The 27,043-nt window shown below is 43.8% G+C and overlaps 1 protein-coding gene across 6 annotated transcripts in view; it reads left to right on the top strand.

Moving 5' to 3' along the window:
• Nucleotides 1–27,043, top strand: part of LOC143424087 (uncharacterized) — a 496,432-nt gene that overhangs the window by 192,103 nt on the left and 277,286 nt on the right. For all 6 annotated transcript variants that reach the window (XR_013101878.1, XR_013101877.1, XM_076895902.1 and 3 more), the window contains exon 2: nucleotides 14,495–14,552. Coding sequence is in view for 4 of the 6 variants with exons in the window: in XM_076895902.1 (XP_076752017.1) it covers nucleotides 14,495–14,552 (58 nt within the window). In the remaining 2 variants the exon portion in view is untranslated. The remainder of the gene's footprint in view (nucleotides 1–14,494; nucleotides 14,553–27,043) is intronic.

The raw sequence follows: 27,043 nt of genomic DNA, 5'->3' as shown, positions 1-27,043 counted from the left end.
GAAAGTTTTATGAAAAATGGTGGAGGGCCAGAGGGATTCAGAGGGAATAGCGGAAGAAGAAAGAACGCGGGGGTTACGAGAAGGAAAGGGGTAGGTAGGAGAACGCGAGAGGGCGGCTAGAAAAGGGACAGCAGGCGGCGGGGGTGTCGGGCGTGGAGGGATGGATCGGCAGAGCCTCCTCTGGTTTCTCGCGGATTGCTAGAGAGCGAGATTGACGTGAATATCCGCTCTCTGCTCAATAAAACACGCGAAACAAAAAGCCATCGTAAAACATCGGTTTAAACTTTCATGCGAGTCTGCCCAGATGCTTCCCTTGCTTTTCTTCCCTGCCGCCGCATCTCCTATCCTCTCAGCAACGCTCCCAGCACCCACCCGTAGACTTTGCCATGGAAATTTTTCCGCCGGGAAGAATGGTCGGGCCTAGAACAGCCGCAGAGGCTACACTTTGTGCCCGTGGAACGTTCTACGGAAGCATTAAACGGGAATGTACGAGACCGTGGCACGTGTTGGACGAAGTAAAGTTATTATAGGAAATCGTATCTTCGCAGAACGAAACGCGGGTTATTGACTGACTTCTGATGCATCGTGGTGTTCGACCGGATCGTGCGGAAGGTACTTCTGATGTTTTTACGAGCCCTTGGTATCTCGCTTGTCTGCGATATACGGAACTTGCATTCTGTCGGAATAATTTTAAGTTGTTCTACTGAATTCGCTGAAAAGATCAAGAGCTTCTACACCTGATCAAAAATTCCGATCAAGTGTATCGTATCATTCTAGTTGTTATCTAACTGACGTCATTTAATATTTTTTAATGTAGTCTAGTTAGTTTTCAATTGTTAAGTTAACAAAAATTTGAATAGATTCTAAATATGAATTAAAATCATCGAAAGTTAAATGAACAAACTCGCGGATACGTAGAGTTGGTATCAAAGTCTCGATGTGTTGGCCCGATTAATTTTCGAATCAATTCCTTGACAACATCATATACCTGTCTCATATGGAAAGAAAGTAATGTGGTTAGATCGAATGAATCGTATAAAAGCTATTTTCGACGCGTTGCGCGTTGATGGCTCTCCGCTTGTCACTGAGAATCGCAATCTGGTTAAAGAAATTTGAAATCGTTCTACCAGATTTGCGGGGAATCGTTTGATCAAGTTTATCGCATTATAGATCGCGTTTCAATATATATCCTTCTTTGCAGAGAAATTAATAGGTTATTTTATGGATCAATACCATTCGTTTCGCTCGTCTTTATCGCGAAACAGCGAATTGCTTTTCGTCGAATCGTCGTGATTAAAAATTCTTGTACTCTTCGAAATATGTCTCGATTCTGAAATCATGAAATCGCTGACGCAAGCGCAGTCTATAACAGAGTAATCTGGGAGAAGCGCGAGGGGCAGAGGAGAAAGATTTTCATGGACTTCGCGGGGAAAAACGCGTCGACACTTTGCGCTTGCCTTCGAACTGAAAGAATGTAATTACCCGAAGGATCAAAGTCAGAGAAACAACGTCCGTGACCCGTACGCGTCGGCCTCCCGCTCTTCTCAGCGACTGCCGTTCGTTCCTTTCGTCGTCGCCTTTCGACGCGGAATTTAAATATCGACGGAAGTATTCACCGTTTGACTTCGGTAGCTCCAGTATTCGCCACCTTTCCTACTCGGTGCTGCCAGTCAAAGAAAGACAACTCGACGCCAAAGCACCCTTTCCTCTCGTCGCCGTTGAGCGACGATGGGGGCGAGCAGAAAGGGAAAACAGACGGTCCACAGAAACAAAGGAAGTTATCTACCGTCAGAGTCCTCGACGTTTCCTGTTGGCTTCCTGCTTTAAACGACTGTCAACTCTTTCGGGAGCAGTTGTACAATTTTTCCGCCAACCCAATTGCCTCGCGATTGTTGTGCGCTTCTGTGTACGAAAAACTGCCACCACCGGTGTCAATTTACCCGGAAGCTTGACGATTTTTAAATAATCGCCAAATTTTCACGATGTTCTTACACCAGTGAGATGTAAACGCATACGATGCAACTACTGCTTTCTAAGCAAATCAACAGTCACCTCAAACAAGTTTCGAATCTTCAAAAATAATACTCCCACTGTACTGGCACTAACTGAGGACGAGATATAAACGCGCATTAACCAGTCTACTTATGACAGCTTTCAGCAGAGACGTTTCAAGAGCCATTCGAGGCGCGCCCGAATGCGCGCCGCGTCTGAAACTTCTGTTTTTTAAATCAAGACGGGAACGGGGTAGTTTCGCGTCGCGCATAATGCGCCTCGCAATTAAACCGTGACCCGCGTTTTATTATGCGAAATAATCAGGGTAACAAGTTTAACGCGCCCTGGGGATCCGCGGAGTAGTCACGCGGATAACGTCGACGAAAGCTTAATGTCTCTTAACGGCGTCGCAATACGGTTATTAACCATCCGGCTTTATAACCGTACGTTCGAGTGCATTTATATTCGTTCGTCCGTATTGTGCTCGCGCAATTATGCCTCGTATTGGTGGCGTATAATTCCGCATGGGAACGCGGTGGCCTCCGATAAAATTCATATCGATCACAGGATGCCTCCGTCGAGAGTTGAAGCTTGCCTCGCGCTCGAAGCTTCGTGAACGATACGTGCGAAGGGATTAAGAATCCGTTAAGTTCAATTGGACGCGACATCGAAAGAACTAGGAACGGCACTTTGCTCGACAAACTACTTTGTCCGTTTCCTGGACATTACCTTCCCTTAAATTGTTGTTATTTCCTGGCACCCCTCGTTGGTTCTATTTCACTCTTACTCTTGCGGTAAATCAGCTCTCAAACTTTTCCATTAATTTTGTTTCGTGGAACGCTAGAAGTGTCTGTTGTATCAATCGAATGTAGGATTGATGCATTAATTTTAGATGATTAGATAATTTGGTAAATTGATAAATTTCTGCGCAAGTGCACGCTGTTTTTGTAGAAGAGAAAATAAATTCATTTATAAATGAAAATATGGAGTAAGGTACCAAGGAAGTATGTCAAGTTTTACTTTTGTAATGATACTTTGGCTCTGACGATTTCCTTTTCCCTCTGATATTCCTTATCCATTTGTAGCTGACCAACGCGATGAAACATTGATGCAGGTTGTGCGATAAAATATGTAACAAAGAGCAGCCCGTTGGTTGAATCTTGTAAACGCCACAAACGCAACAGCGTGCCTCGCGTTCAATCGGATTCTGCTTTCAGGATTTCCCTCAACTATTTATAGCTATTCAACCCTTCAGTTATTTATACCCATTTGCCATTCTTCACCGCCTGGTATTTAACGGGACAACGATCGATTTCAATCTCGTCCCGATGATACGTCGCAACGAGACCCGAATAGGTCTCGATGCGGCAAGTCACACGCGATACGATCCTTCTCTTGATTAGTTCGCCGCGGTGATAACAATCGTTCTTAAATACAAGCGGTATTGCCTCGTTACGTACAGGTCATCCCCACCGTTGCCTTTCCCCGTCGCGATTGTAAAAGACGAAGCACGCGATAGCTGCGACTATAAATTTCGATCGATATATCGACATCTCGTGGCTCGAAACGACGCGAATGCTGCGAGTGAACGTTCTCGTGAACGTTGAAAAAAAGTGATGAAATGGTTGGTCGAAGATGTTGAACAAATAATTATGAAGCGCGCTGCTTAGCATAGAACTATGTACATGTAAGAAGCCTGCTAGTGAACTCATCAGCAAGGCTACCAAAATGGCGGAGTCGCGCCAGACTCGCGAGACATTAGGGATAGATCGAAAAGTCTACTATATGGAAACCATGTTATCTATATTAAGGTTGCTGTCTCTTTAGCGACGAATATTGAAGGAACGCCGCAATTATAAAAAATTAATCGTATTTATACACTCGTGCACGTACTCGTGCACCACATTTGATGTAGTTAGCTAGGAGTAAACTCGTTCACAAGGGCGCAACAAGGTGTAGACGCACTTGTCGGTCGACAAGAGAAAGAAGAGGCAGGGGCCACGCGTTTAGAATGCTTCGAGAGATGAGGAGCCACTTGAAGGGGGACGCATTCCGTAGGGCTGGTGCTTACGAGAAGAGGCTCGTAGCTAAAGCGCGCCCGAGCTTTCTCACTTAACCTTAGCGCACGGATACGTGGCTCCCGCGAGGAATGCGTGCAGCATCGCTCGTCGCCCGTCTCCGCTGTGGCCGAACTGCGTTTCACGCGGCTCACCGACGGCGATGCTGCCGCTGAAAAATTCTCAGTCGAAGAAAGAACGACCCCACTTCAGATCCTCCGTACACGCGTCCGCGTACACAACCGGCCGCATTCTCTTAGCCCGTTCCCCGTTTTTCAGCCACCCTCGCCAGCCTTTTGTCACCCGGTCTCGTTTTACTCCCTTTTGAGCTACACGAGCTAACTGTTGCGCGTCTCTTTTGTAATTAAATCTGCTGGAAACAACGTCGCGTTTTCAACCGGCCGGCTCGCCATTCACCTGCGTTCGACGATCTTCCTTCTCGCCACTCTTCGCTCTTGGCTTTTCCACTCGGAGAGCCGAATCGAGCAATCGATCGCGAGGAAGTCGTTAAAAAATCTGATGGACTGTTTTCAAACAGACAGCTGACAATTGTATTCTGTTTGTAGTTGTGCGCACCCCTTAAGAGAATGGAGCTGTCGCAGAGATTGAAAATGATCGAAATTATCGTTATTTAGTTTGAGAATTCGTAGCTTCGATTTTCTTTACAGTGCTTCGCAGCGAGCAAATGAAGATTTAGAGGGTTGGTCCACTTCTCTGCTCGTGCTTTTGTTCTAAATTCACGAGCACCACGATCGTTTTTGTTTTTGCGCGCGTCCTTTTTGGCGGCCTCCGCGTATTTCCAAATTTTGGACATAGTGTATCGACGCGGTCTGATCGGGAGAACGATTGAGGAACAATTTACATAAACCAGTTTCTTTACTTGTGATTTACTTTTTAGGTCAACCCCATTTCGGCCGCATCATTTTACGGTGGAACATTGTACCGAATAGAATATTCAAATTCCACAATTGGTTCATCCAGTCGACCCTCTCGCCCTCTCTCCCCTTTTTTTTTTGCTTTGAATTTCGTTTTTCGTTACAAATTTTCTTTTTCATCTTCGTTTTTCATAAGAGAAAAATTCTCGTTCCTGGCACGAGACCTACGCCATTCTATTTAGCCACTTACTTTGTAACAATATGGAATTTTAAATAGCCGCAGAGTTAAATTTTCCCGTAACACGTAGAATACCACGGGCTTAAACGTAGAGCGAAGAAAAAGAAGAAAAAAGTACTTGCTGCCATTCTGTAGTAAATTAAAAAATTTATTCTATTCATTAATTTTAACCCTCGAAATGATACCAATGCGATCACTTGTAAGTAGATACAGCCAGGCAGTTTGCCTGATTGGCCAGCGGACACAAAAAGTCCAGACAGTGTCCGACTGAACGGCGGCTGTAGCTTAACCCACTTGCAAGTAGTCAAGTCAACGTATAGCGCGACAACTGTCTCCGACGCATATTCCAAACGTTTTTCTACTTATGCACACCGTACAAATTAAAAGATACAATTAATCTCGTTCTTTCTTACCAAGATTCTAATACCTTGCAAGCTCCTCTTAGAAATAAAGTCACTATATGCCTCACGGTTGGCTGCATCGTTGTCATTTTCCAACAGCAATCATACTGGATCCTATTATATATTCGAATGCAAGGTTGTATATAGATAGATGTTCAACGTGCGTACGATAGTCCGGCGGAAACGATTTATGAGGATCGATGCTATATTATTAAAGCGATGGTTGATACGAGGCACATGGGATGCATATTTGGCGGCGACCCGGCTTGTGTATCCGTAAGAAGTGGCTTTCGACCCTTCGAGCGGATTCTGTAACCCATTGGAGAAACAAGGAGGCGATAATTCACGATTCCCTTTGTTCGAACAATACGATCGACTCTACGAAACTGGAAATAAAACAAATACTGTAAATTATTATTTAATTAGCACTTCGTCAAATTGAAATGTATGCTGTTCACTGTACTTTCGACAAACTCTAGGACTTTGTATGAAATGCAAGTAACGTTCGTCAATTCTTGCATTTTATTTCGAACCGTGCATCTCCATTAATACACAGCTACAGTGTACTATACCCACGAAATCTGAGCCAAAAATGGCCCCTGGCGAATTCCCCTCGCAGAATATATTCGCTTCGTCAACGGGCACTCCGCCCCCGCTAATTTTGCGCGTCCTCTGCCGGTGACCGAAAATCGGGGACAGTAAAAATGCAAAACGCGAATCTGCACACGCAAATAGCGTGACCGCGAGCGTAAATTCCTGCAGCGTTGCGCCTCCGCAGGCTCGAGGATCGTTGAAGTGAATCTCGCCGCCACTCTTCGGACAGCTCGATCGACCGGACCAAAACGACCGTTCGACGGCTCCTGATTTTCTTTGTCCGAGCACGGTTGATAAAGCACGTCGTCCGCGGACGAAGGAACAAACCGAGGCCACTTCGCCGCTCGTCGCCGCGCTGGGTTACGACGGCTCGACCGGATGGCGAGCGCGGTTCTGCACGCCGCCGGTGATACATAATAAGATACGAGCAGGGGGCATGCGGCACGATCGTATATCATCGGCCACCGCGGTGCGGCCAAGTATTCCGCCGGTACTGGGTGCACCACGTGGGTGCCGCCACCAAGCTTGGCAGTCGAGTAATTCTGATGAAATTCTCGTACGATAATGTTACAGAACGATCGTACAATACATTTTTCAATGATTACATAAAAAGTTTGTATGATTTTTTTTATATGATGTAGGAATGTTCGAGGGTTTGGTCGTCAAGATGAGGAGAGGGCAGTTTAAAGAAGACTGTTTCTGCTTAAAGTTTATTTCATGCTAACACTCCTCTGATAGTCATACACTTTTTACTTTTTTTTATGTAATTCTAGCGTTTTGTATATACAGTTTTTGGGTTGATGACGAGTTGATAGACGTTTCCTTCTTCTGCCAATTAGGCGTTTTCTAAAAACACTCGCTTTCTACTCTCTCTCTCTTTCTAAGCAGGGTGTTATCACCTTGTGACAGGTGACAAGGTTTATGGTGACTATTTTACTTGGACTCAGTTCTTTCGCTTTATGGAAGCTCGCGTCTGCATCGTAAACCTAGTAATGGTTAAAATCGATGCGGCTATCGAACATGTGGGCCTTAACACCCTCAAGTCCTTTCTTTACACCTACAGTGACAACGTTAATATGTAACAATGTTTGCTTTAAAATTCGCTACGTCGATATACCAATAATAACGTAATGGTAATTTTTTTCTCACTCGGGTAGCGAAAAGAAAAACTGCAGTAAAAAGCAATTCCGTTAATTGCGAAAGATTCCCCGTCGATTTGAAAGCAGTAACGGTGCAGAATTCCCCGTCAGCAAAGTAATTCGAGCGGGAAGACACAGAAACGGTCGTTCCCAAAGGAAATTCCCTTTGTTTAGACGCGGTGGCCAATGTGTTAAAGGTTTTGAGAACTCGTAGACTGCTAACGCTTTCTTTTCCTTCCACTTTTCTCGTTCTCGTTCGCCGGGAATCGCTTAAACTGCTGCCTCGTGTGCGCTCGCACACGGGCATACTCGTACACGTACGCGCACACGTGTACCGGTTGCCTGGGATTTCGAACCAGTTTTCCCAACTTTTTGAACAAGAATGGAAAGTTGCACGGTGTACGCAAGCGACGGGTAAATGGTTTGGTCAATGAATAAATAGTGGAACCCGGGAAAAGTTGACGCAAGGAAACATTTTCCCTTTTTCCCCCCTCCCTCTCCTTTTTTCTCCGCGCGCAGTGCAAACTGTCGGGAATTGTATCGAGGTTAGACACTGAATCGATCGTAATTGCATGAAACGGTATAAAATTGGTTTTAAGAGCGGGGCGTAGAAAGTTTTAAACGATACGCCGATCGTAAAAGAGTGACGGAAACTGTTTAATAGATTCCTCGAGGTAACAGTGGTCATGCATTGTGTCTATCTTTCAACTAATCACCAACGTGAAATGGAAGGGTAGTTTCTAAAATTGGACAGAGTTCGTCGAATGTTGCAAACTTTTCTTTGTTCTTTCTTTTTTTTTCTTTAATCAAGGTCGCATTCGATACGCTATGTAATTGCTGGTCGATTAAATAATTTCATATCGCGTTTCGTGATACATTTACGAACGAAATTCAATATATCGGGTAAAAGTTGTACATATATTCGAGGAACGACGTACGCGGTTTCTTTAGAGCTCAAGCTCAATACTCCGCAAAAATTTATATGACGCATTAAACTATGGAACGCTTTATTGATGCAGTAAAATGTATTATGAGGAAGGATCGTTCGTGCTTAGTTAGCAGAAATTTTTTTATGCCGTAGTCAATAACTCACTGACTTAGAATAATATAGGTCAGCAGCTTGAAACAGAAAGGCCTCTATCATTTGCAACTGGTCTATCTTAAGAATCAAGGAGAAAAATTGCGAAATTTATGTACCCGTGCCTTGTACACAGCTGGAATTGGCGAATGAAAGAAATCACCCAGCCATTCTCACGCGATATACAAATACTTGAAACTCGGTCTTTATTAGCATAACAAATACAATTAGAAGTGGCAGGTGAAATGGTACAGTCTGATTCTCCCGGTCTAACTTTTACTTAAAATACATGTACCACCGTTGCCTATGTAAATTTTAATGGCAACAACAATTTGCATTTAGCGTAATATCAATTTTAATACTAGTCCGCAACAATTTTTTCCTCTAAGGAAAATTTATTCATCTGTTTCGCGCTAATGTAGCGTTGTTTTAACCATTTGTGAGTTGTTTAAAAAGATTAATAATTCATTTAGAAAGAAAATATAGATATAATTTAAATTTCTAATATATCCTGGAACAAATTCTAATGCAACGTGCTATGAAAATTAATGGCACACTGCTTCATCCCTAAGATAGAGAAATACGAATATAATTCTCTAATAATTATGAACACAACACCACCAATAGCACGTCAAAATTAATATTTCGCAAATTTCCAGTAAAAGAAAGTGCACTATAAATTTTGTTATTGATAACTTTTACAAAACGTACTAACACGTCAACGGCTACTCGAAAATCAAAATTAAATGACGAATTATTACGTCAATGGGTCCTCGATAATGACAATTGAATTGCTACGTCAACGACTACAAAATTTTCAACTTAAAAGACACACTAACACGTCATCAGCCAGCAACGTGTTAAATATTTTCTATTTCTCTATCCGTTCTCGTCTGCGATACGGAGTAGTAAAAACTTCCGTTTTCACAATTTCTTTTCAGCAAGAAAAACCGAACAGCCCCGATTCCTCGTACAGATTGAACGTAACCGTAGTCAGGCGGTAATCTATGAGAAAATCGGTGGGAAGTATCGTCACGAGGGCGCAGCGCAGATAGCCAAGGAAAGTGGGTGGTTGCACGGCATCGCGAGGAAAGTAACCCCGGTGTCTCGTAAATTCCTTAGGATAGCATTTACGTGACTTATTACCGCGGCAGGCGAGAAACGTCGGTGCTGCGGCGACTAATGGCGCCATGTGGTTGGGAAATAAGAAGACACAAGTAAGAAAACGTGGAACCGAGCGAGGGTGCGCGCCGGGGGGACGCGCGCTGTCGACCAGGCCCGTAATGCCGGACGACAACGAACGAAGCGGCCTCCCTTCGTCATGTGAAAGTCCGAGACGACCGTGCGCCATTAAATGTACTTATATAAGATAGCAGCCGATGGCCAGGCTGGCCGCGTATCAATCACGGTAATAGGACAATAAATATCTGACCGACAGCCGGCCAGTTAAGGTCAAAAGTGCACCGGTTTGCAATTTCTGCCCGACTTCCTGCCGCGGTCCCCGTCTGCCCACTAACTCAACCCTTCTCGCCACCGCAATATGCGATCGGTTACCTATCGACTGCCTAAGTCCCGCATTAAACTGCCACGCCGGGGACCACGCCGTTTCTACGATCGAGGGCGCGATGCACTTTACGGGGTGTTCGCTGCCCGTCCGCACTCGGTTGGCCAACGAGAACTCGGGTACGTGGGATCTCTTGTGAGATTATTTTCATGCTCTCTCGTAACAGGCTATATGGTTTAGGGGGGGAGCTTTCGTTTTATATCGTGTGAATATCGTGAGATTCGAGTAATTCAGGCTGCTTGTTCGCGAGTGTTGCCATTTCGAGAGGGTGACGCGATGAATTAAGTAAGTGTCGCGGTTTAACGATAACGAAATAATTTATTTCGACGACTAGGTGTAAAGAAGAAAAGAACTAGATAATGTATGATAGCGAATGTGTGTACTGCAGGTGTGTTAGGCGAAAACTATCGGAAAACTAACTTTCGCTTTTTAATTTCACCCCCTGAACATGAAAGATTGTCTTCTGTTTCTTTGCCTCGAGGGTTAAGTTCGCATTTTCACCCTGCGCCACAGGGTACGACACGACCAACGATAGTCGCCACACCATTGTCCACGTCGAAAGGCAATTTTCCGAACGCGAGCGGATCGGTACACGCGGCATAAATAGAACGAGGTGGTCCCGCATTAACTTGGAAAAACTATGGCGTATAAACTTGCCGGTGTGTAAACTATAAAAAAAAAGGGGGTCTGGGCCGGTGGACGACCTCGCAGCCACAGGACTAACTATTAAAAGTTGCAAATTGCTGCAGACACACTGCGGGGGCCCCGACGTTACCGTGGCGGCCGTCCTGGGCACTCCTCCGCGTTCTATCCCCTAACTTACTTTACCAGGCCAGACTTACTCCCTCCCTTACGCAGTCACTCGCTTACTTACTTATTCCTAGCCCTGATATTCCTTATCCCTGCCTCTCTTTCCGCGCTGCAGTTTCCTTCGCGCAACATTACTTGTCCCGTGTACCTTGCCTCCCGCATCTGGTGCAGCCAGTCCACGCGGCAACTCCCGGAAAGAGGTGATGCAGGTAAAGCAGGTAGACCAAAGTTTCGGATAACGGAACAACTCTACGCGCCCGTGCCGCCGTATTATTTCCCCGCATTTATTAAGCGGCGGAACTTTTGAAACGGGCCGCCAGGCGAACGGAAACCAGCCGGCTTGGCCGCGGCGCGATTATGACCCAGCGGCGCTACCCGTATCCGGCCGTTCATCCGATTATCGACTCGTAATAATTTCCAACGGACGGCGAAATGAAATATTCATTCGACGGTATCGACGAGAACCGATATAGAAATATTGCAGTTACCGCTCGGCAGCGTTTATCTTTGCGTCGATAACACTGGTCAACAAATTTCGCGCGGTAATTTGTAGCGTTTCTGATTTTACTTTTTGCATCCGGTCGCGTTCATCGAGGCTGAACGTAGCGGAGCTGCGAGCTATTTTCTTCTAATTTTGGTAGAACCGTAGCTTGTACTATTGCTTTTCTGTTATTGTCGATCTTTATGTTACACTTCGATGAGAATATCGAAATAGTGGCGAATAGAAGAATAAATTTTTGCGTTGCGAAGGGATTTATGCGTCTGTCACCGTTTTTCCAGCTATCTTAACGAAGGAACGCGAAGTATGTAATTAAGATACGGTTTAGGAATTTTCGACATCAAGTTCTCTGCGATGTACTTCCACGTAGAATGCAGTGAGAAGTTGTTCGTTATTTTTCTCTTGTTACAAGAATATGAATTTACAGCGAGCATAAAATACCATTCTCCCTGGCAATGTTTCGTAGAACAGAATGTCATGCTTTTGAATTAATTAAAATCAAAAGTCGCATATTAAAGAAAAAAGAAATGGAAATGGTGAAAAGTGAGGCATTTACGGTATCGTTTTTCCCACCGCAAGAACACTGCGATACTTTTGCGTGAATTCAACACATCCATTTTCTTGGGGCACAATTTACATTTTCTTGTTCTGGTTACGAATGCTTATTGCAACAAACGGCATGCAAAATATTTACAGAACTTTTGCATTAGGGTTAGAGGCAGGAGCTCCGTAATAAAAGGAACTTTTGCGCTTTTTCTTTTATATTCGGTTTGAATCATGCTCGCACGATAATGGTGACACGTCGCTACACTTGTTATAATAAAAATTAATGCGCGTAATGCGTTACTTTTCGTTTCAACCTGTTAGAACACGTGCAACAATCGTTTAAATATTTTGCAAGTTACCCAGAAATATTCCCAACAGTTCACGCAACTATAATATGCATAATTAATTCGTAGTTGAAACTTCAATCGATATTTGCATGTTCCACGCATTCATGCAACAGAAATTGAGAAGAAATAATATCTAATAATGATTATAAATCAATTTTACGAACATTATAAATTTTATGTTGCAACAATATTCAGTTACTACACGAAGATCTACCTTTCGAGCATTGTTCAAACATTAAAATTGTACGCGAAAATGTCAACATGGTCCAATTTTTTCTCGAATAATTAGCACACTTTTCAAATTGATAAAAGTGACTAATTTTGCCTGAATAATCTCAAACTAATGAGAAGTATCAATTAAACGAACCAGCTGTCTTCAAATTCAAGAACTTCCCATTCTCGAACCTTGACTTGAAATTTCTGCTTTCAAGCGACTCACAACAACTACAATCAAGTATAATGAAACAACTATAATCAAGTTCCATTGCAAACGTCAGCCATGTGATATACCCCGATATACGACGCCACGCATCAATCATCGTTCCAACAGTTATTTCTACAGTTTTTTTTAATTGCGAGCCAACATCGCGTTTTAATAGCTAGTGAAGCGAATGAAACGCGCATGATTGCTCGTACGTGTTGCCACAGTAAACAGGATCAACTGCGTTTGTTCCGTTGGTTATTCGCGGTTCTTCATTTCCGTTCGCGAATCTAAATGTACAAACTGTTCCGCAAGTCGCGCGGCATTGCCGATCGAACAAAGTATCTCATCGGCGTAAACGCTTTATCGGACGGAGTATTTTGCCCGCGTACGCGCGTTTCGCTCGCAATTCGGTTCAATTATTGTTTAATTAACACCAGCTCGTGGTTTTATATGGATGTAGCGGCAAAAATTACATCGGCAGATTGGTGATTCCAAAGCGTCATTGGGGTGCTCGTGAAGGTACGTGTGCTTTCCAGAACGAATTGGGTCATCGAGATTAACGATATCGAAGAAATTTGTACTTATTTCCATCGCGCTAAACAACTGCCTCGGGGCCAGTATTATTAATTGTCGAGAAAATACGCGTTGACCTGTAAAGAAAATTCGAAAAAAGCTTCATTACACTTCATGCTTCAAATTACTCTTATATCATTAAGTCAAATCGCATTCAGTCTGCACGTTTATACTCGCGGATGAGAAGAGCAGAGGGCTTTCAGAAGAGAAAATCGTCGCTACGAACAATAACATCTATTACCATATTAATCGAACTTTGATAATAGCCGTCCGTTTAAAAAGGAGGAAAGAATTCATAGCAATTGATAAGAATATCGACGAAGAACCAACCGAATAATAAACTGCCCGTTTAACCAGTACAGAATACCCAGTGCAATAGAAAGATAACAAGTTAAAGCTAAATATATTGCACCTCGATTAAGGCGAACGCGTTAAAGCTTTTACGATGTACACGATTCGTCCAATAATAAATTAGGTTCCAACCCTCGATGGAACACGCGATCGCTGATTAAACGTACGAAAAAGAGTAGCTGCGCGATCGCGCGGACAGGTAAGAAAATGAGAAGTAACGATTCAATATCAGCCTGGTCGCACCGGTTGCGTGTACCGAATTAACGCTACTGATACGGTCAACGACGTATCCGTCCGGTACGGATGACACCATTCTTCCATTAAGTCGGTCTACAATGGCAGCGTATAGCAAGGTTTTACGATATCACTGGTTCGACCGGTAGTCTTACTCCGCCTCGCGTATACATCGCCTTTAATATTCCTCTGGATTAATTACCGGTAGGAATGCCAGTCATAAATTCTAGCCAGTCTATCGCAGGCATGCACTTCGCTTAACGTTAAGGCTTCGAGATCTCGTCTTTCGAGTTGATAGAGAATAATTACCCATGCTTGTTAATAATTTACGCCTGTAACCGGTATTCCCGCGAGTACGTGTAAACGCGTGTAACGTAGGGTCGCGCGCGCGTGCTTGCAAGTGGCTGGAGACTCGCTTTGGTGAACAAGTTAATCGAGCACTTGAGCAGTTTATGTTAAGTGTAATGTAAGCGTGTAATATTTAGGAATTTACTGAAACCAGCTAAGAAGATTGTTGTTCATTGGCGACAGGATTCGAGCTGTCGTTTGTTTGGTGTAAATTGAGGGTAACGAATGACCGATAGACGACTTGAATGTCTAATTTAAGAGAGAACAGTAATATGCTTCATCCCTTTATTGGTTTCGCGCTCTTGCTGTTTATTTTTCGTACATATTTTTGGCGTTTTTAATATTTGCGATGCGTGGTCTGTCCGTGCTAAACAGTGTAGACGTTATTACGCTCAAATGAACCTAGGTTTCTTGAATGTTTCAGGAGATGAAAGTTAACTGGGCCACGTCTCCGGGAAACCAACCAAAACAGGATACCAGCAGTGAGTAATACACAATTTATATTTTTATTCTGCATACAGTTCGTCCTAAGAAGAAAATGTCGCTGGATTGTGATGCTACGTGATTAAATAATATTTTTTAAAATATCGAGAAAGATTAGCGGCGCGTTGCAAAAAAAGCATAACGAAAAGAGAGCATTTAAATTGAAACGTGCTAATATTGCTCATTATTTAAGCTTCGTAATTGTTTGCATCGCGATATTACAGAACAACGGATAACGTTAATAAATTATTACGCGTTACGAAATTATTATTCCAAGAGCTTTCAGAAGGTACTGAATACTTAATTAGCTTTCATATACCGCACGAAAACGCGTAAATTTTACTGGTTCAAAATTGTTTGTGCCGGCTAGCAGAACGTTGGATAAAATTTGACGTTGATGAATCGATCAATAGATAAACCGATTAAATTAAATAAAAAGATTCGATCGATACGCATTAATTAAATGTTTGGATACAACTATCTTCTACTAGAAAGTATATTGCATGGCAAGTACGCAACTGTGTAAGTGTGCTGGTATGTAACTTTAAGATACAATGCCACTTTCGAAGACGAGGCACCTTCTTATTTATTGATTAAACAGCTGAACCGGGGAGCCAACCTGAGGCACAATTGTAACGGAGATAATTTCGTTTTAAGAATTCCATTACGCGAAATAAATATTTGCCCGGCTATAAAATATTTTATCAACCAATTGGCCTATAGCCAGTATAAAGAGGCTCGATTTATCGTGCCTTGTGTGCGTCATGATATTGAATTCATCGAGACACGTTTTGTCGAATGTACGATTCACGTATTCCGATTTTAGTATTATCGTTTCAGCATCAATAATTTATACCACGATTGTACGATGTCCCATCTCATCACTTAACACGATAATACATGTTAAACAATTGTTAGAAATAGGCGTGCATCGAAATCGTTTATCCGCAGTATCAATTATTCTTCAGAACAAAATTTTTGCGACAGAATGCAAAGTAATCACTGTATATGCAAAGCACAGTGGTATTGTCGTACAATATTTCCCAATGACGTCCCTCCATTCGTTTCTACGCTTCATTTTATAACAACAAATATTCGTAGTCGTATAAGAATGCTATTATTTGTTATGAAAACGTTGAAACGAACGTAACGACAGAAAAGTGTCGCGAAAACTCGTCCGATACTTTCAGTAAGAACCGTAAATCAGTCGACAATGTAACCATTTCGGAAGACATGCTTCTTGATTTCTCCTGAACAGTGATTTAAGGCTTCCGTTATCAGCCGGAGTACGGCAGGGCAGGTATTCATGAACAGGGGAAATTACTGGCGCAGAACTTGAAGTAACAGTTACGTGTATTCGTACTATAATTTCTGCGCATAAGGGCTGTCCGGTACAGTGGCGGTTAGGCATTAAACGTACGTCACTTGGTAAGCTCTTTCGCTCTCTGTTTCCCTATCTTCGTAGAACCGCAGACCAGTAAACCGGTCGTAAGTACTTCCTTTCCAGGGATTTTCGTTGTTCGTGCTTAAGGAAAAAAAAAGAGGAAGAAGAAGAGAAATTAAATATGATTCCACGTTATCCGAACGCGCGATATCTTTTGGTAAGAATCGCTTCCGGAAATCGCCATCTGGAGCAACGTTCTACCGTCCCGCGCGTTTCATTAGGCGATAAAAAATTCGAGGATTCGAAAACTGCGACCGCAACTACACCAGCGTTGTACGTACTTGATCCCATCGCTATGTCAGAAGCTTCCGGGTTACCATTGCGCCACCGCGTTCTCCACCCTGCTCTTCCCGAATTCTGTTCAACGCTGATGTCTCGTTTAATTTCCGTGTTTTGTACACGTAGAAAAGATGGGAAAAATTTCATTATACCGCAAGTACTTTCAATTAACCGGAGAAATTTATTATAATTAAATAGACGCCGACATTCCATTTGGCTAATTACGTTTGCCGGGCCCGGTAAAAGTATTTGCTTATCACGGCGGATAATTTGTGCGAGAGCATGTGCTAATAACGTCGAACGACACACGTGTCAACCTCCGTGGGTAGGACGGGGCAAATGTTTAAAAACTGAAATGAATTCTCAAAGTAACTTTGATATTTCAGAACTCGAATGGAAATCGGCGTTTTATATTCGCGAGTATTTTTCCAGCGAATGTAATATCAATTTTGAAACGTATCCCTTATTATGAATAAATACGGAGAGTTTACAGAGCTGAAGAAAATTAGGTTTCACGTTACAAGATCGTTCTAATTTAGTTAACGTTGTACGCATAACTTCCTTTGTGAAAATTGAAAATGCACTTTGATATTGGAGTATATAATAATAAATTAAAATTTACCAGATGAAAGCTAGTTCGCACAAAAATTCAGATAATCCAAGGTATTGATTAAAATTGTGCATCGTACGTTGCGATATCTCTACAATTATTTGACAAGAGTACACCAAAGCTAATCAGAAAAGACAAAATTACTTGCAAATAGAATCTGGCTAAAATGATCGAATTATTAAACATCGCCATCCGATGATCGCATAAATAACTCCGAGCGACAACCCTTGCCTTACCTGTCCTGTCTAGAGTACCTGCGAGGACGCCCAAAGGGTGAACACGTGTGTCTCTCCGCTATTATATATGTACACCGAGCGACGAATGCGTATGCGCGTTTGAAATTCAGTGAGGGGCGGCGGCAATATTTAACTCAGTCTGAAATTCCTCTTTTTATAGACTTGTAAAACCGTGACAGGCACATGGGACCCGGTCCCGCATCCCCTGCCCCGATCCTTCACCCATATCGTTCTCCCGTCTCCATCTCCCTTGTTACCCTCTCCCTCTACGCCGACCGTGCAGCTCGCCCCATCTGAAACGGTTAGACGGTGTTCCAGTATCTCTCGCCGTTCTTCCGACCAGCTTTTCCATTGCCGTCCCGCCAACCATCCTCCCATACTTCTCCGCGATCCTCCTTCGCCCCTGCGCAACCCCCTCGGCGATCACCCCTTTCGTGGCAGCCGCCTGCACCTCCCCGCGGACAAATGCAAAACTAAAACGCGCCACCCCTCTGTTCTCTGTGTAAATATAGCCGTGCGGAACTGCCGCACGGTCGTTGAACGGGGTGAGCACACTTTTTTCCGTATCCACCCCCTACCCCGAAACCACCGTCGTTTTCCACCCGTACGCGATCCCCTCGCCGTCCATGGAGAGAGTAGATAGCTCTGGTACGCCACATCCGAGACGAGGAGGAACACCAAGGCGGCGAAGGCACGCGGTTGTTTCACTTTTTCGTAAGGGGATGTATCTGTACAGGGAAGCACCAATTGTTCCGTACACCTGCGCATCCGACGGCTACGTCGACCGTCGCGTGTCCGCAGAGTCGACCAGGCGTATATTACGCGAGCTGGTCTTATAATTTATTGTTAGAGTTTGTTTGCGAAGCGGTGAATGTGGGTACGTTTGGTATTGCGCTGCGCGAGGAATGGATCTTTGAAGCGATTCGCTGTAAGGCGGTATAGGCGATCGTTTTGGTTTTTTATAATTGGACGATAAAGGTTAATGTTCAGGTTAAAGCGTCTCCGTTTTCGTAATATGTTAATGTTCCTCGGAATAATATTAGCTACTTTTAACACGTTCATTTTCATGTTCGTCTCGCTCAACAGTTTTTTAATTCGCAGGGGAATAAATTTTCAATGTAACATTAAAGAGAGCAGAAACGTACGCGCGCTATTAAAAACTCCTTTATGCCTTCCTCTGAATAGAAAAGTTTTTAACGGCAGGGAAACGCGAGTGGGCTTGAAACGACACAAGAGATTAGAAGTTGTTTCGTAATCGTTATCACACCACGGGAAACTGGAAGCGAGAAATACTGAAGGACCTTCGTCAGGAATCTAGGTAACACGTTGACGCGGACAGATTACTCGTTGACAGATGATACACCCGCGCAAGCTTCGAGCTGTAAATTTTAGAACCACTGCCGTTTACGTACGGACATAATGTATGCTCGGGGAATTCGCCACGCACACGAATATTATCTAAAGTTGATGGTATGCACCACGTATATGGAATGGTAGGACCATGACCGCGAGTCATGAAATGGTAGGACGTAATAAGAGGAGATTTTGGTAGTTACGTTCGAGAAACAAGAAATCTTTCGGACTTTTACGGTCTCAAATGAGACATAAAAGAACAGAAGTTTTATGGAGCTTCGTAACGCGTAATTGGAATTTTTGCTGAGAGCGATGGGATATAAATACGTAAAGTTATTGTCAATAACCACTCGCACAGTTCGATTAGTTCAGAAAATTTGATTAACATTAATATTCACATACATAATATTATTATTTCAATCATTTCTCGTTTCAAATGTATTACCTTCTTACAACCCCTTTAACAACGATACATAGTGTTGCCTCCACTTTTCAAATTCGTTCTCCGTTCGCTATTCAAAATACATACAAATGTATTATTTCACCAGCAAAAGAATCCAATGGACAAGAAATCCTGACGATTCTCTGTGTACGTCGAATTGGAACAGAAACATTTCATCGTACCGCGCGACAAAAACCTGCGAGACACTCCTTAACGTACACCGTCGAAGTACAATATTATTACATCTGTTTGAAAAGACGAACGCCCGGGAGGAAATTCGCCTGAAAAAAGTGGAGAATTTGCGTTCCACTTTCCACGTACGATCACGGTTGCCCGATTGTTACGGAAGAATAAAAAGAGAACGGGACTCGCTACGAGGGTAGTTGCAGAGAATGATGGGCGTGTGGAGGAGGGTGGAACGGAACGAAACGGAGGAAGAGGACGGTAGCGAGAGGGAGAGGAAAAGAAAGCGGATTGAAAGGTCGTGGTGTAGAGCCGGATTGAGCTTGGCTGGTAGACTGCGTAATCGCGCATCGTTTTTCCTGCATTATGAATCGCGCCGGGGGATAATCGTGGCAGTATTTACGGGGCTTTTCGGCACAAAGGGGTTACACTGCGAGTCCCACTACCGTATTCCGTTTATCTCTGGCAAAGCGTTTACCGTTAGACCATAAGCCGCACACCTTTGCTGTTTATATGCATTACTGGAGCTGTTATCATTATTAACAAAACACGAGCTGTCTTTCTCGCGTCTCTCATTTTCAGCCACGCGCCAACCCCCTCGCGTCTCACCTGCTCCGACTCGTCTCGCGCCCTTTTCGTTTCCCGCGGCTTCCAACTTTTCCACGCCTTTGGCCGTTACGCGCGTGCATACGCGTCTTGTCACGCGCTCGCTCGTTCGCGGCTTTTTTTCGCCTCCTCGCTCGTCGCGGCACTTAAATTTAACGACTCACGAAAGAGGAGAAAATTTCGCGAGTCGTGTTTCTTTATTAATGCACGCGTACGCGGGGATGATGTGAAGGTTCGCGCTGCGAAGCGACCTGTCCGCGCTCCTTCTCATCGCGAGCATAAATATTTTTCGCTAATTCGCGTCATTAGTTTTTGCGCTCGTGTAATTTGTATGCTTTTTTCCCTTCTTTATCCTCCGTTTTCTCGTTTCTTCTCTCTCATTTCCCTTCCTTTTTTTCTCTTGTTTCGAGCTTCCTTCTGAAACCGTCACGTTTAATACGGTCGTTTTAAATTAGTTCATGTCGTTTAAATACGACATATAACGAATGTTCTAACTTAATGTTAAAGAAATACATTACTATGTATGTAATCATTAATTCAATAAAGAAAATAGCAAATTGTGACGGCCCTCCGACTCTCGCCACTAGAGGGATAGCACGGCCTACAGTTTCCTGAAAGTACCCGATGACCTATCCTTTCCAATATATAGGAATTCTGACCTGTCCCTAATATCCCAGCGTCTAAGGCAAGGCCTGCTAGGTAGCTTTACTGATGAGTCCACTAGCAGGCCCAGGACGAAACGTTCTTCCCCTCTATTTTCCTTCCTTCTTTCCTCTCCTATTCTGCAGCAAACCGAAGCAAGTCCGCTTCAAACTAAAAATCGAAAATCAATATTTCACCATCAATAATACAATAATCCCCTACGTTACTCATAAAAAAAAAATCGCTCACCAGTAAACGAACTCTGCCTTCAGCGAAATAAATCACAATTTATATACACAACAGTTTTAATCACTGCTGGACAGCGCTTTCGTACTTATCTTTATCAAAATTACTAGCCTTCGAACAAAAATCGGACGTAAGAAAGGACCATTAATCGGATCGACGAATCGGATTCCGTCCGGAGATCCCTCGAGTTGTAAACGCGCGAGAGAGGAGCGCAGGTGTGCAGTGGTATTCGCGTTCAATGGAACACCGGTAGCGTTTAACTGACGACACGACGATCGGCTCGATGGACCGTGGAGGATAGGATCAGGCGCGGCGTACAAGTGCGTCGCGCGTTCTCTTTGTCCTCGACGATGTACCGAAACCGAGGCTCGCGCCCACGTCCCGGTAACGTCCTGGCCGACACCCGTGGTGTATCGTTGCCATCGTCGGACGAAAGCGCTGCGGATGGCATTTGCGGGTAGCGGCACGGCTGACGAGGGAATCGGGTAAACCTCCGCGCGCAGGGTGTACTGCGAGATCGGACCGCGCGCTGGCCTGCCCGTCATATACGTTGCCGTCGGCTAATAGACACGAGGATACGCGCGGCTTTACCCTCCAAGCTTATGCCACTTATCTCTCGAACACCGACGCGCTCGATTTTGTCGCGTCGAGATCCGCCGCCAGAGATTACACCGGCCGCAATTTATCGCCTGAATTTGTTAGTCGAACCTGCCCGCGTCCCGGCTCGTTCATTGTCGAATAGAAAATTTCGCGCGCTACTCGGCTGTGTGTACGCGCGGGGCCGTATCCCATTTTCCCAGCCCAGCACGTCCCGCTCGTTCGCGGTGGCCCGGATTGAACGGCTGTGATTTTTCGACCGACCGAAACCGAGCGTGGCTAACGCTAGATTGGATAGAGACGCCGAAAGCGTCGGGGCAAATATTGTTTTTTAATATTGTCCAAGTGTCAGCCGACTTTCGGCCGGGAAATGAATAACGCGCGACTGCTCGCGACCACGTCCCCGGGAAATGGCAAGCGCGTGGAATTGTCAAGAATTTGCGACTTTTGCAGGTTATACGGTCTCTGCTGTTCAAGGTAGTTGAGAGTAGGATACGTTTGCGGTGGTCGAAGCGTGGAACGTTGACGAGCGTTTTTTTTTTTAATGAGACACCCTGTATATTCACATTCAAAGTGGAAATCGAAAGAGCATTAACAATCGAGCATATAATCGTTCAAGCATAATGGGTCTAAATGCAGCATTCATTGACATACTTACGAAAAACTTTATACTTGAAAAGACTGAAATTATTGACCTATACTACTGACATTGGCTATTTGAAGACGTCGTAGACATTCTGATACACTGGAAATCTTGTCCATGCATGTTTAGATATATTATAAGATCAATCGCAATGTAAACACGTGTATATATAGCTTGTTAAATGATTACTCCTGTGAAACAAATACTTCTGTCAGTAGTAATAGTCAATCATATCTGAATCGTCTCAAATAAAACTTTGATTCTAAATATCTCAAGAAGTATATATTCTTGACCCATCATGCCTTAATACTTAATTACTCAATTTTTAATGCCCTTTCAATATCCGTAAAAAATGTAAAGCTTTCCGCTCAAAAAGTTCAAGGAGCCCTTGAGTTCTTCACGAGAAAGGATATTTTTGCAAAGTTTTTGATTATCGTTACATACAATATAAATAAATATTGTTTCATAAATTTTTGCTATAACGAATATTATCTCAACAAAGTACACCTGTGTGTCATTTAATCCCCGGAGGGGCTGGCTACATTGTTGGTAAAACATTAGAAAGTTCTTAGCGGACGCAGATTACGCCCACGAAAGCCTCGTATAGCGTAACCTCGCGCAATTAGTATATTGCTTATAATACATTCAGCGTACGTGATTACACGTGCAGAAGGAAATCGTCGCGCGGCTCGCGCGTATACGAATGCCCAGGTAATTACAGGTGGGAGAAGACACGAGCAGTGATTATTACGTTTTCCTATCAGCCCGTACGGACGGAACAATCAGATCCCCGTGCAATTTTTATCGTGGCCCGTTACAAAGGAAATCTGCGCGGGAAAAAAATTCGTTATTCTCACGGACTCGGACGGCTTTAAGGATTATCTTCACGTGCGGCCATCGGCGTCCCTCTGATGGAAGGGTACGCGCTTTAATCAAGTTAATGCAACCGCGTGCCACCTCGATGCGCTCGAAATACGCGTCCACACACACGTCCGCCCGATGTGTGCACGTGTCCGTGAACAGCGGCCAGGGTGACTTTTATGAACGTTACACGGTTTGGAAACGGTGCCACCGCGTGCCAACCGGAAGCCCGAACCACGGCTGGCCGCTTCTTACCGGCACGTTTTTCGCAGATTGGTTCGAAGGAAAATGCAATTTTGCCCGCCATTTTTCGACGTTTTCTGGGGAGAGATGTGCTCTGCCCGATTATCGAACTATTACAAATCCCTCAATTTTGACAGATAAAGCGTTTTTTGCACTTTAAAACGCATAAAATGGAATGAAAATAATAATTAATAAATCTCGAGTCAGATTATAGAAAAGAAGTTTAGAAGCAATTATATGCTACAATTCTTCGTTTCAAGCAAACGAGTTAACATCTCGAAATCGTACCTAACGACCGAAAGATAATGAAAGATTAAAAAATACACACACCCACTTTGTCACCATAGTCCAATTAAACGACAATTTTCCAAAGGCTGGGCAAGCTCGTTACAGGCAACAATTTGCGATGCCGCTAACTGGTCCTCGAGATTGAGAAATTGTCCCCGTCCCTGTCGTTAATAAAGAACACGGTGGGAACAAGGAGCGAAACCTCCCGCCGTTGTTGGCCGACGCTTGGCGCGGGTTAAAAAGCGCGGAAGAATTGGCAGGGAAGATGAACAGCGGCCGGACTTGCCCAGTGACCGAGCATTACTATGTTAAGAGTTCTCGTGAGAGAAACCCAGGGGCTGTTGCGCGGTATATCCCCACCGAGGGGAGGCAGCATCCCTCGGATAAGACTGCGATATTGAACGGTGAGAATCACTGCAATCCCCGGTGTGCGATAACTCAGGTAGCGTGAATAAGCTGACCTCTCTTTGCTGGTGCATACCGTCATTTATGCAACAACACGGCGACCCAACTCTTTCTCGCTCGCACGCACACGGGACGCGTACCCGGTACGTGTGTCCTACATGGCCGGCGATTTAACATCCTATCGTTTCACGGTACTCGTTAAACGCGCAGCGGATGCGCGAGCTCCGGTGGTGATGGTGCACGTTCTGATTCCACGCGAACGTTTCTGTCCGCTTTCGCGAATACTCGTCCGCATCGGAACAAGTGCCTCTTTTTTTTTTAGGGGGTAGAGGGAGAGACGCTGCGTTCAGACAGGACGCTGCTCCCCGTCATTTCGCATTTCCGCGTGATGGATTGCGACGAAACTCGATTGTCGCTTCCTCCCGTGTGCTACCGGTTCTGAATTATGCAGTGGGCCCGGTTTAAGTCTACACGCGTTACCTTCTCGATTATTGGAACTGGGGATTATTGTTCCCGTGGATGTTTATTTGACTCGATAGAGATGGACCAATCGAATGTTTCCGTTTCTTGTGTAAAGTAGTGTTCGTAGGAATTTTAATATCGTGGTAGTTTGTTTATTTAGATTTAAGTGGAGGTAGGCATTTCTGTTGTAAAATTGTTACGGATTTTAAGAGCGTTCAACAATGCGTACGAAATGCTTGCATGTGAATGGGTGAAGGACGTATTATATTGCAGTAACATTTATGAGTATTCATGGTTGAACGTTTCGCAATTAATGATTACTCGAAACGGGGTAACAAGAGTACTTTAAAGGCTTCAAAATTTTGAGAGCCATTTCTGGCAAAGAGTTTAATTCGCAGAAGATATTACCTTAAAACAAATTTGGAAATCGACAGCAAACAAGCAAAATTCACGAAAGCTGTTAAAGGGAAGACTTTTCTGAACACTTTTAATTGAATTTGCGCAAAAAGTCAATTGCCACAGTTGAAACTGTGTTTCAAAACCACGATTGGATCGCAGCTAAACTACAGTCGCCATACGCGAACAATAATTAGTAATTAAGCTTTTCTTCGTGTTACAAGCTGTCCACTTCGCCTGACATCAGGTCCAAATGCTTAGTTGCTTCGAGATTCTTCAACTTCACGCGTACTTTGATCGAATGCGATCTCAGCCAGTTTAAAAAGCGTCGAGGGAACGATGCACGCAACTTTTATGAATAAAAACCTTTACCGCGGGGGCTCGACGGTGGGTGCTCGCTGGAAAGAGTGACGATCGCAGAACGAAACACAGCGTTAACGAAGAAATAAATTACGTCAACGCGAGGGGTGTATCTACCTCGTTGGGTAGCCGGCTGAACAAGTAATTTTGTAAATGCGAGAAACTTACCTGGAGAAGCCTTATCCGACCTGAAAGGGAAATTATTTCGACGCCACGACACACGCCGGAGGGAGAAAACGGCGAGAGTGGCGCGGGTAGAGAGCTTGGGAACGATATGAAAAACCAAGTTTACGGCGGTTGTAAAGATTATACCGCAAAGAGTGGCTGACATACGCGGACATATTCCACTTTTTCCTTCCTCTTCTTTTAGTCACTCTTGTTTAATATTTTCATTCTGTTGTAGTTGGTAATGAGTCGCGATTGCAACACATGTTTCGCCTTAACAGATTGGTAGGAATTTACCTGTTGTTTATTACGCGACTGAATTATTCAGCTGTACTTTCTTAGCACTTTGACTGTGGAATAACAGATAAATCGTGGCATGAGCCGTTATCTGCTAAAATGTGTAATGAATTATTCGTTGAACTTGAATAAAGATAATCCAATGTAGGGGAGGATAAATTGGGTTTATCGTTATAATATATATTAACGAATGATAGCAACAAGTTAGTGGAATTGAATCGAAATCGTCAAATTCCGATTAATTTCATTACATATCTATATGCTTTCGTACCATTTTATGTAATAGAAAATAATATGAGCTTTATTTCGTTTTATTTCGAAACAGCGTAAGTGTTAAATTCATCCCGATTTTCCCGATACCTGTGGGAAGCCATCCTCCTTCCATTCAATCGTTCAGTTTTTCCTGAACTTCTATTTCACGAGCGAGTTTGTGCTTGAACAACATACGTTTCCGTGTACGAAATGCTCGAAACTATTCGAGCGTTGTCAAGTGCAATTTGAGCGAGAAAATCCGTTACCGCAAAATGTGGACTTGAATCCGCCGTGGAATCTGCGTGCATATATACAGAATTTTCTAATGTTCCTCCTCGTACTTTGATGCGATCGTTTGAAACATTTGCTGGCGGATTCGAACGCGGCCAGTTTACGATGGCTCGCGCGTTTCAACGGAAACCGCGCAGGAGTTTGAAATAAACTGGTACCGGGCACACCATAAGCCACTCTCCACGTGGCCACCGCCATTTCCGGACGCGAACCTGTGTATTAACGGGACGCGACTGCTTTACGTACCAGAGGTGATGGGAAAGAATTTAACAGAAATTTGCATCGAACTCGCTGCGGCCCAGTAAATATGCAAATTCCACCGAACATCGGGCGTGACTAGTTTTTTGCGGACGCGAGGAGAGGAAAAAAAAAGGGGAACGCGGTTGAAGACGATGAGTATTGTCCGCTGGAAAAATGACGTTACGCGGGACACAGGGTGACGTTCGAAAGCGTTGGAACGGTTTCGATTTGGTAGTTTTTGCTGCATCGATCGTATTTGCAATATGATTGCATGCAAGCTTTATTTTTCGTTTGTAGGGACGAGTAAGAAGTGTTCGGATATCTGAGGGATTCGGAGATAGTGTTTAAAAAATGAAATGGTACAGTCTCTAGATTTAAAGTAAAATAGCTTTACAATATCTTATAATTTCTCATGTCTAACTCTGATCTTTTACTTTTCAATACTTCTTAATGCTTTCCAATCCTAATTAACTCTCATCTCGACAGTTGGTAGGCGTTTTTCGTCCTTACCAATTCCGCATTTGTAGCAAAAAATACCCGCCTTTCGACTTTCCTTTTTCCGAGATGGAGATTCCCTTGCATTCGTTACGATGACACGATTTATCGTGACCACTTCTCTAGATTTGGTTTTTTCGGTCACTGCAGGAGAGGTCACGTCCCCTCATAAATCTCGTCACTATCCCATTCAACGTGGCTGTCAAATATGTGTACCCTAAACTTATAAATCCTCGCCTTTCGCCTACACGTTGTCCCGCAAAAGTAATCAGATCATACTTATATTAGAAATTCGTTTCATATTCTGCCTCTACAAATGAAAAGTAACCACATCGTATAAATATGTACAAATTTCAAACTTTTCTTCTATAATTTCATAACATATTTTTATAGTACTAATTTCCAACCCTCGAACCTGTTTGTGCAAATCGAATATCGAATACAATTACGCGCG

This window comes from Xylocopa sonorina, chromosome 5, assembly GCF_050948175.1.
Source record: "Xylocopa sonorina isolate GNS202 chromosome 5, iyXylSono1_principal, whole genome shotgun sequence".
Lineage (NCBI taxonomy): Eukaryota > Metazoa > Arthropoda > Insecta > Hymenoptera > Apidae > Xylocopa > Xylocopa sonorina.
This window is presented reverse-complemented; position numbering and strand designations above follow the sequence as displayed.